At 41.7% G+C, this 10415-nt stretch overlaps 1 protein-coding gene across 1 annotated transcript; it reads left to right on the top strand.

Moving 5' to 3' along the window:
• The first annotated feature begins 5936 nt into the window (after positions 1-5936).
• Positions 5937-10025, top strand: slc35f6 (solute carrier family 35 member F6). The gene is made up of 6 exons (XM_088286463.1): positions 5937-6095; positions 7193-7265; positions 7373-7544; positions 7691-7906; positions 8111-8221; positions 8424-10025. The coding sequence occupies exons 1-6, from the start codon at positions 6019-6021 to the stop codon at positions 8909-8911; spliced, it is 1137 nt and encodes a 378-aa protein (XP_088142589.1). The 5' UTR covers positions 5937-6018; the 3' UTR covers positions 8912-10025.
• The last annotated feature ends 390 nt before the right edge of the window (positions 10026-10415 follow it).

The following is a 10415-nucleotide window of genomic DNA, read 5'->3' as shown; positions in this document are numbered from 1 at the left end:
TATTTTGGTTTAAAAACAATGCATTTCAAGTTTCAAGTGTTCATTTGTGTCGTTCTGCCTTCATTAATGCTTGAAGTTGTGGTTATGTCAGCGAGCCGCATCAGGAAACATACAGAACAGTAACAGCCACTCTTCTTAAATTACATGCTAATTGATGTCCGACTGGTAATCACCAAGTGCACAAATGGCATCCGACAGGATCGAATTCCCGAACGGCTAAGCATGACGTATTGCTGCTGTAAATCACACATGGCGCCTTTTGGTGATAAACACTCGACAATCAAGAGGAGACAACCGGCTCATTTGTTATTCAACAAGAAACGAAGACAAACGCTCACTTCTCAAGATTGTATTTGAAGAAGGAACAAAACCTTCACACAATCAATTGTCATTATTCGCTAAACAACCAGTACTTGGATGAATACTTTGAAATGCAGCAGAGCAGCAAATGAGCAGGTGATAATTTGGTGCGTGACGCCCTTGCTCCGCTTTCGTTCTGCACTTCTGCATACGAAGTGGCCAGTGATCCATTTCGTTGGCTTAGGCCGACTCATCTTCAAGAAACCCAAGAAACAGCCTCAGTGTCGGGACCTTTATCTCTCAAGCGGTGAATGCCATTAATGGCTTGCTGCACTCTCTTAATCACATGGAGAGGAAATGTCACCTCGTGAGCTGAAAGCAGTCTCGTGAGGAACGTATTGAGTTTTTGTTTTGAACACACGAGGGGAATAATAAATTGCATTTTGTGTTGCAGTTTTTTCAGCCACAGTTGGTTTTTAGTCATTTTTAAGCGCACTGCCGCTTGATTTGACAATTCAAACAAAAAAAATATTTTTGCATAGTAAATACACATTATACACACAAATGGGAGCTCATATCACTCTGAAAACACCTTCTGCTTAATTCTCCATTATGTGTCTGTCATCTGACTTCAAACTGATTTATTTTTTTTTTTTTGTCGTAATTTCCTGAAAATAATACACCCCCTTATATAATACGCCCCCCAAAATGCGTGGATTTCCTCCCATATTCCAAAAACATGCGTTACAACGGGTTCTAAAATTTGACACAGGGGCCGGACCAGGAGCAGATGGAATCAGTGTTTTAATAACTTCACCTCATCTGAGAAAAAAAAACTATTTAATTTTAAATGAAAGTGAAAAAAGCATTACAACAATATATATATATATGTCTTTGAAAAACCACAATATTTTGAAAATAAAACATTAACAAGGTTTATTAATTAAATTCTTTTCAAGTTAGGCGGGCCGGATTAAAACGTTTCACGGGCCGCATGTGGCCCCCAGGCCGTAGTTTGCCCACACACACCAAAATGTTGCGCCTTAAAAACTCATTTTAGGAATATTCAAATTGTTGCACCTACTGTAAATAAAGATTTTTTTATTATAAAACTAGTATAGATTGTGGTAAATTGCGAAAAGCTCCAACAGGTATCGGACACGGGTCATTGTTTCGAAGATTGGATAAGCAAGTCTGATGTAACATTAAGCTTACAGTGTAACCTGATGTGCTGTACAGGACTTCCACCATGCACCAAATTATTGAGCATGTGTTTACCTATTGGTATTGAGAAGACCTCGCTCTATGTATTTATTTACAAGAGAGATGAAATCATGGCATGTGTCTCGAGGGTTGCAATCTTATTGTGCAGGTAAATTTTTGCAAATGCCATATCGGTTTAATTCTAAGAAAATGACATTCATACTGTAGAGGGTATCATCTTATGTGATGCTGCGACAGCAGCGCTGTTGCATAACTGTGACCTCCAGCACTGCCGGCGTTGACTCGGGTACAGTCCCCCCCCCCCTCCTTCTCCCATCCATATCCTCGGTGATTATTCTGCTTATGTGGCCTCAGACATGCGTGAAGCCATCTTTGTTGCCAAACAAGCTGTTGGCACTTGCTTAAGATGTCCCTCCGATCAGCTGATGCTGTCAGCGGAAAAGAGAGCATGCACAATGAGGCCTTAGAGCAATTTTACTCACTTCATTTGAATCTGTACTTGATGTACTGATGATGAAATTGAAAGGATTTTATTGCCAGTATTTTGACATGTCATATTTTTTCTTCATATGGTGTAGATATTGTATATAAGTGTTCATAAGAATTAAATATTAATTTTTTTTTTAAAGAAAAAAAATATTCTCCAAAACATTCAACAAATATCATGCAGGAAAACTGCAATGAAAATGCATTCTTCCATCAAAATGTCAGAATGTGTTCTAAGCAGTTGAGTTGTGCAATAATATTTATTGATTCAAGTGGTGACTTAATAACTAACGCTTGAAATTTAGGCCAATTTTAGGCTTCCATTTTGACACGTGCTCCCAAATCCAACAAAAGTGTTCCTCCGGATTGAAAGTCTGAAGACTGTCTAGATCCGTAATTAAGATCACGTTACCTTTTCGTGATGAGTGTAATTAATCCTATCATCCATTGTTGAAGCCTGTCTGTCACCAGTGTCACAATACATTAGAATCAAAACCCCCCAAAAAAGCAACGCCCTCTTGTTGGTGGGCTACAGGCATAGTCACATGTGACAACCTTGAGCCACCAAGTTTGTTTTGACAGACAAAAAAAAAAAAAAGTTTGTCAGCGGCACAGATCAGAATTTAGAGAAATGGATCTTTGCATGTCGATATGCATACATTGAATTACATTTTTTTAAATGTGTTGCTAAGAATGATTTGGATTGGCCAAAAAAATTTGTAGTTTGCTGCGCTTACTCGGAATTACAACAAATAGAAAATCAGAAGCACGTAAGGCGCCGAAATAGGTAGCGCATCTCAGCTTTCCCCGCCAGTTTCAGTCGTACCGTTCGCAGGCTGAAAAACGCTAAGAGGCTCAGAAATGTTTCTGACTTCCACTGAGATTAGCGTCATGTGTTTCGGTGTCACTTATGATTAGATGTCCTCCCAGATGATCTGCAGGAAAAAGTGCCAGGCCTTGTGGAAAAGATCCTCAACAGCTTGATGATCGGCCCAGATTGGAGCCGCAATGATTATTGGGCGAGCCATACAAGAACGCCACGGCAAAAAAATGTGACGATGAAATTTAAGTGTCAATCTTCCTACACTTGTGTCAAGACGACAAAAAGATCTCAATTTCATTGTTGTGGGTTGACTAACAATACATAGAGAGCACATTTTCTAGAACTTAAAACAGCACCTCAAAATACGTGGGCCAGGGGAGTCCAAAATACGGCTTGGGGGCCAATTGCGGCCCGCTGTCTGTTTTTGGGCGGCCCGCTGCATGTAGTAAAAAACACTTTTGACATGGCCCGGGGTATTATTTTAAAAAAGAAATGAGTGGGCATGGGCAACATTAGAAGTAATAAATATAATAAAACAGCTAAAAATAAAATCTTTGATTATCCTCACCTTTCGCAGTATCATTTTTTTGGGAATAAGTGCATTATATAAACAATATATCAATGATTGTTTAAAGTAAGTTAAAATAAAATTTAAAGTCGCCATTGCTTCCGTCAATTTTTCTTTTGGTTGTACATGAGAGGAAAAATTCAGAACGCTCATCAACTTTTTCAACTTCTTTTGTAGGCTTGCGTTTGACGTAAACAGAAAATGTACGAAGTGGCTACGCCCCAGGTGAATTTGAGGAGGTCGATTGTCTTGAAAGAACATCTTATATTTCAGTCCGCCTTTGAAAACTCTCAAGGGGGGTAAGACCATTTCTAAAGCGACATGTTTTCGATGGCCTCCTGTGACCGCGCAAAGACCCGTTCTGGCTATTAGCACCGCGGGAGTCCAAGTTGCGTAACCAACGACAGCCCTCGGTGGCTCTCACGCGGTCACGAAAATCGCCCTGGCGTGTTGCTGATACAGTAGATAATGATCGCAGAGCAGGAGTGGACAGAAAGGACAGCGGGCCGCGGGTCAGGCGGCACCGCGTCACCGCAGAAATTGGTCATCTCCTGAAACGCAAAAAGGCTTACTCAGGGTTATGAAGCATTTTGTTAACTTCCTGCCTGAAGTGAAGTCGATGTGTGCGGTAATAAGTCACATTGGGATGTAGCCCGAGTGGTAAACAAAGCGACTAAATAAAACAGATGATTCAAATTGTTGATTCGTTGCATGGCCGACACACAACAAACCAACTGACGTGTATCTTCCCGAGTCCCGACGATATGTTTTATTCAGTATTGTCAGCGGTGGTGCTTTAATTTTTCAAAGTGTGAGGTGGGCCTCACCTGGGGACCACCAGGGGACTTCAGGGGAGCTGCATCAGCATGAGAAAAAAAAGACAATAGTGAGAGAGGAGACTTGGTATAAAATCAGTTAATAGTGAGTGTTTTAAAGTATTTCATTTCAAAAATAGCACTGTGCATGATGCGTGGTAATGAATTATTCCAGCTCTGGGTGAAATGTAATATGGTGATTATAAAAATCAATAATCATTAAGATGAGTCCAAACATCTCAGATCAAGTATTGATTTGCACATCTGAGACGTATTAACCAAGTGTTGATGAAAATGCATCGATCCAGGCACGGAAAGTGAATTGAATCCAAACAATAAACAGTTTAAGATTATTATCCTTGAGTATATTACTTGAAAAGTCATTAAAATGTTTAGTTCAGGAAGTTTGTTGGGTAACAACAGCTTTGATTAAGTTAAATTGTGTCTTCATCAAAGCAGGAGGTGTGAATGCGAGTGTTAATGTTTGTTTTGTCTTGAGGTGAGCGGTGATTGAGTGGTGACCAGTTCGTGGTTTCGCCAAAAGTCAGTTTGAAGGAGATAATCGCTCGAGTGGCATGGGAAATAAAAAACTTTGATAAATCCTAATCTTTATTTATTTATTTATTTATTTTACTACATGAACAAAGAATAGACTATATTTATTCTGCTTATGATTAGGAACTATATTTCCATCTGTAAAGAATAGATGAGAACAGTACAGGTTATATCACGTTGGTGAGCAGGTGATGCTGAATTTACAATTGAAATATCAGCAGAGAGTCACCAGTGACACGTGTAAAGCATGCACAGATGAGCTTTGCATGAGCAGCGTTCGTGCTTAACGGTGGTCAGGTCTGCTTGAGCCACAGAACAGGAAGATGAGCAGCAGTCACACGAACCTGTCATGTGACTGCCGACGATGGTTTATTCTTTCTCCACATCAGCAGTTGATGCTAGAGTGGGACTAAAGAGGTTCTGCTTCTGTGAACAGGGAACAGAATGTTGCCATTACACTTCTTTAAGTAGACGGAGTCATCATCAGAAGTTAAACCAGAAGGGAGGAAATTCAGTTAAGAATCTGCAGCACTGACTGTTTTGGATAGTGAGTCAAGATTCTTCAGGAATCAAAACGTATACTGTACAGTCGTGGCAAAAAAAATGATGGGTTCAAAAAATATATATTTTGTTCTTATATTTAAGATTACAAAAACCAAGCAGAGGGGTCACCAACAGGATCGTTTTAAGGCTTCGGAAGAGCTTGCTGATGAGCTGATCATTTCAATCAGGTGTGTTGCAGGAGGAAACATCTAAAACATGGAGGACCGGAGTAGTTGACCGCTTACATAGCATTTAAATAGGGTGTGTATACTTTTTATATACACTGTAGCAGGTCTTTGTCTCCCCCTGGTGTTTTCCTAGGTTCCCGTCAAGATGCATTCATGTTTGTCAGTGAAAATGACTATCACGCTAGTTACGTTTAGATTCACTTCAACGGGGATTAAAATATTTGAAAAAATGCGTTGTTATAATGCTGGGTAGGAGTGCACTTGTAGCATTTTAAACACTATACTATTAAATTGACACAAAAATTATCAACGTTGTTTTTTCTCGTCCAACCCGATGTGTATCATAGCGTCACCAAGAGTCCAATGGACCTGAACGTAGCATGTTGTTGTGATTGTAGTCAGCTGACTGTGAGTTGTCATGTGGCGTTCACAGTCTGCTGGAACTCCACGGAGAGTGGAGACTTCTCGCTAGTCTCTCTCGTTCCTGCTTCATTTGTCCCGTTCACACTCACCGGCATGGCGTGGACCAAATACCAACTGTTCCTCGCGGGACTTATGCTGATAACTGGCTCGATTAATACGTTGTCCGCCAAGTAAGTAGTCATTCACTTTCGTTATTTCCTTCCCCCTTGTGCTCTGGCGCTAGGCTAATTGTTACTAAACTGTTATAACTGTGTAGGGACAGTTCACCACACAAAATGTGGTAGTAAACCAGTATAAACATTTACCGATTGCAGGACAAATAACGTAGGTGCACTTGAGCTTCTTTTATAAATACTTCCCCCCCCTCATCGCATTGACGTGTAATGACTAATTCAATGAAACTGCTAGCAGGCGATGCTAGCCGCTAATTAATGATCGAAGACCAAAACTGAACGTGTGCATACATGATTGGTATGTTGTGATAGACCCTGCTCTGTAAGTTACGTATTGCCTCGAATTAAGACTCAAATCAGCATGATCGGACAACAAAAAGTTATAGTGGCTCAATAACACCCGAATGAGCAACATGGGCTGTTCAAAACATGCGGTGATGCATGCATGAGCCTGTTTGCAATCTCAGGTACATGTAACTGCAGGACTGACTTTGTAATTACAATAGTAAAAGCGCCATCTTTTTCTTTTGAAACACATAATGTGATCATCTAATTTATTTTGGGAGGGGCAAATGTGTGCCAGCTGTCAGCTGATCAGCATCCACCCATGTCCAAGTGAGTGCAAGTTTAAAGTTCAAATCACACCGTGCACGCTTAGCAGGTCATATTGCAGGCAAGCAGGCAGACGACGAAGGCTACTTTCCGCTAACGTTTCACTACAGTCACATGAGGCGGACACAGTAAGCAGTGTTTGGTCAGACTTTTACAGAAGCATATTAAACGCACGGGGTCAAGTGACAAAGTCTGTTTTGTGATATATGTCTGATGAGACGAATTTGGTTAAAGTGCGGCGTCATCACTTTTGGAAACCTCATTCCTTTGTCTGCTTCCTCTTATAGTCTGACTGAGAAAGCCTTGTGGATTTGTTTAAATAAAATAAAAAGTAAATTCACATCCATGTTCTCGAAGTGTTGCGTAATTACATTCATTTTTACGTGCCAAAATGGTTTCACCCCTTTTTCTCATTAACGCGTTTGCACTGTTAACTGTGAAATCTGAAGAATCGACTCTAATAACATCTTCTTTCGGGACAGATGGGCAGACACGTTCAGGGCACCGGGTTGCCATGGTAACCCTGAACATGCATTCTCTCACCCGTTTGTGCAGGTAACCCACTTTGCTTTGCTTTCAAAGTGTTATGAGATGAAATACCTGAGCAGGGAAGTTTGTGGGGTCAATGAACTTCCCGTTTATCTATTTGTTTCATAACGCAGGCAGTGGGGATGTTCCTGGGCGAGTTCAGCTGTCTGGCCGTCTTCTACATCCTACTTTGCCATGATCGACGTAAGCCCGAGCCCAGCATGAACTCGGGCCAGAGTTTCAACCCTCTTCTCTTCTTCCCTCCCGCCATGTGTGACATGTTGGCCACCTCAACCATGTATGTCGGTAAGTCTTTGCAGATTTTCTACTACAACTTTTCATGTGCGTATGAGGTAAGTTCAAGTTCTCCTTCCGAGTTAATATTTGAACAAAAGCGCAACTGTCAACTGCCTCCCAATAATGTGCCGCTTATTTTTTATCTGGGTTTGTAGCTCTCAACATGACCAGCGCCTCCAGCTTCCAGATGCTGCGAGGAGCCGTCATCATCTTCACGGGTTTACTTTCCGTGGCGTTTCTCGGCCGCCGTCTCCTCATCAGCCAGTGGATCGGAATCCTCATCACCATCCTGGGCTTGGTGATTGTGGGCCTCGCCGACTTTGTCAGCAGAAACCATGACGACACCCACAAACTCAGTGATGTCATCACCGGTGAGGACTTCACTAACGTTACACACATCTTTAGTTTGCCAACTCGAGTGGTCGGATATTCATATTGGTGCTGACCATGATAAATTATTAAATAAATAAATATTTTTCTATAGACGTTTCAACACATAAGTGGTAAATAAAGAGAGGCGACATTTGCAGACAACCACCCAATTCGCACCACAACTCCTCTGTTGTGTCCTTCAGGCGACCTTCTGATCATCATGGCTCAGGTCATCGTGGCCGTGCAGATGGTCCTGGAAGAAAAGTTTGTCTACAAACATGACGTCCATCCTCTGCGGGCCGTTGGAACGGAAGGTAAAGGAAATATTCCACTCTGAGAATGTGTTTTACTGAATGGGAGATAAGCCAAATAAGCCAATGTCAATACTGCAGACTTCAAAGGGCAAAACATCCCGGACACGTCATCAACAACAAAACGTGTTCAGACGCAAATTCAAAGAGAAGAAATTGTACAGTAGTTGTATAGAGTCAAGTGTGTACTATTTTGTGTGCCCAGGGTTCTTCGGATTCTTTGTTCTGTCCCTGCTGCTCATCCCTATGTATTTCATCCACGTGGGCGAATTCAGTGACAACCCCCGCCAAGTTCTGGAGGACGCGCTGGACGCCTTCTGTCAAATCGGATTTCGTCCTCTCATCATGTTGGCCCTGCTGGGCAACACGGTCAGCATTGCTTTCTTCAACTTTGCCGGCATCAGCGTCACCAAGGAGATCAGCGCGACAACCCGCATGGTGCTGGACAGCCTGCGCACGCTGGTTATTTGGGTGGTGAGCCTGGCGCTGGGTTGGGAGACGTTCCACGGACTGCAGGTGCTGGGATTTGTGGTTCTTCTGGTGGGAACGGCACTCTACAATGGACTGCATCGCCCCTTGCTGGCTAGAATTGCGTGCTGCGCCGGACTGGTGGCCATGGAGGAGGAGAGCAGTGCAGGAGAGAGGGAGAGACTCATTGGCAACGACAGGGTGCAGACGCCTGAACAAATTTAAACAAGACAGCCCATGGTACACTTTGCACGACCGCAGCATCCTCAAGTCAAGAGACTGTTCGTTTTTATGCATTCTTTTTTTAAGAGATGGACTTTTAGCACAGTACTCTGGAATTTGTTGTTTTACAGAGCATTAGGATGTTTTACAGGTTGTGCTTGTGGGTCACTGCCTGGCTCTTTCTTAAAATATTTTTTTTTAATAGTAATTCTTTTATTTTTAAAGTGAGGTTTATTTTCTATTTTTTTAATAATGCTGACTGGGTAGAGAGATGCCAAAATGTTGATCATTCCCTTCCCCATAAAAAAAAAAAAAGAAAGAAGGATCACAACCTAAAGGCACTAAAGCGTGTTCCACGTCGTACCCACTACATCTGTTATGTTCAGTAATGAATTTCAATTATTGAATGACAATCATACACCAAGTTGTATAAATCCTGCGTCCACTCCATTTCACTTTGCTCGAAATGAAAAAAAAAAAAAGGGAACTGCCATTAAATCACACTATTTCAATCAAAAATCCCTGTGAAGAATGTGATGCATTTGAACATAATCACTTTGTTAACTTTGAAAAACAAGTGGCCAATTACTGCAATCCTAACAGCAACAGCTGACACCTGCCTGGCCTGCACATCCTGACTCGGCTCAAAAGCCTCCCTGAGGACCCTTGTAGTGCTCTAATGGTGGCTAAAGGTTAAACCAAAAAAATCCTCTGGGATTTGTACACATGACCCTCAAACAGGATGAGGGGAAATGTGTTCATTAGCACGACAGACACGATGATTTATGTGCAATATATAATATACACGCTAAATTGTAGCAATAAAGACTCAGGATAGTCAGAAATGTATCACGGTACTTTTCCTGGACGTTGCAGTAAATTGCCGCTAGATGGCAGTACAAAGTAACCAACTTTAAGGCCCCGTTCTCTGTGAACTTTGTTTGGTTTTGGACGAAAACATTATGCGGTTCATATTTGTCCAGGTCATAAAACAGAATGACTCCGCATCATGAGGAACGTTTGACAATTACAATCATTTAAAGTTATGACACATGGAGCCAACCTGCGTTGTTTTATGTCAACGTCAGCACAAATTCTAAACGAGGTGCTGAAAATATTAACAAGTAAATACTGAGAATTGGTGCAAAGCATGTGAAGCAAAGAGGATCTACTTTACGGCCTGTTGGATCGCGATACGTTGGATTAAAATACTCGGAAAAAAATAAACCCAAGTGACTCCGGGGACTTTGTCCAAACAGATTTCCAGTAGCTGTTTTCTGGACAAATTGTCCCCGTGAGACTCGCTCTCCCCCGAGACAGCCTCGGCACAAAATAAGTCTGTGAACAGCTTCAACCGATGAGAGATAACGTGATGGATGTGAGGAGAAATTGTGCAGATATTTTCTGCTCATCCAACAATTTTCTAAACCGACGATGTATTTGAAGGCTTTATTTTTCATAATTTCCAATAGTTACATCTCTGACAAGCTGTTCGTCACGCTTAAAA

Source organism: Idiotropiscis lumnitzeri, chromosome 21 (genome assembly GCF_059441095.1).
Source record: "Idiotropiscis lumnitzeri isolate Australia: NSW breed Sydney's pygmy pipehorse chromosome 21, RoL_Ilum_1.0, whole genome shotgun sequence".
In the NCBI taxonomy this organism is placed as follows: Eukaryota; Metazoa; Chordata; class Actinopteri; order Syngnathiformes; family Syngnathidae; genus Idiotropiscis; species Idiotropiscis lumnitzeri.
Note: the sequence above shows the minus strand (reverse complement) of the source record. Positions and strands in the feature narration are given on the sequence as shown.

What these genes read in the sequence shown, in the direction of transcription:
- slc35f6 (XM_088286463.1), top strand. Translation starts at nt 6,019, where the DNA reads ATGGCGTGGACCAAATACCAACTGTTCCTCGCGGGACTTATGCTGATA. An exon ending in ATTAATACGTTGTCCGCCAA is followed by an intron (nt 6,096 to 7,192) that starts GTAAGTAGTCAT and finishes CTTTCGGGACAG; the next exon opens with ATGGGCAGACACGTTCAGGG. An exon ending in TCTCTCACCCGTTTGTGCAG is followed by an intron (nt 7,266 to 7,372) that starts GTAACCCACTTT and finishes TTCATAACGCAG; the next exon opens with GCAGTGGGGATGTTCCTGGG.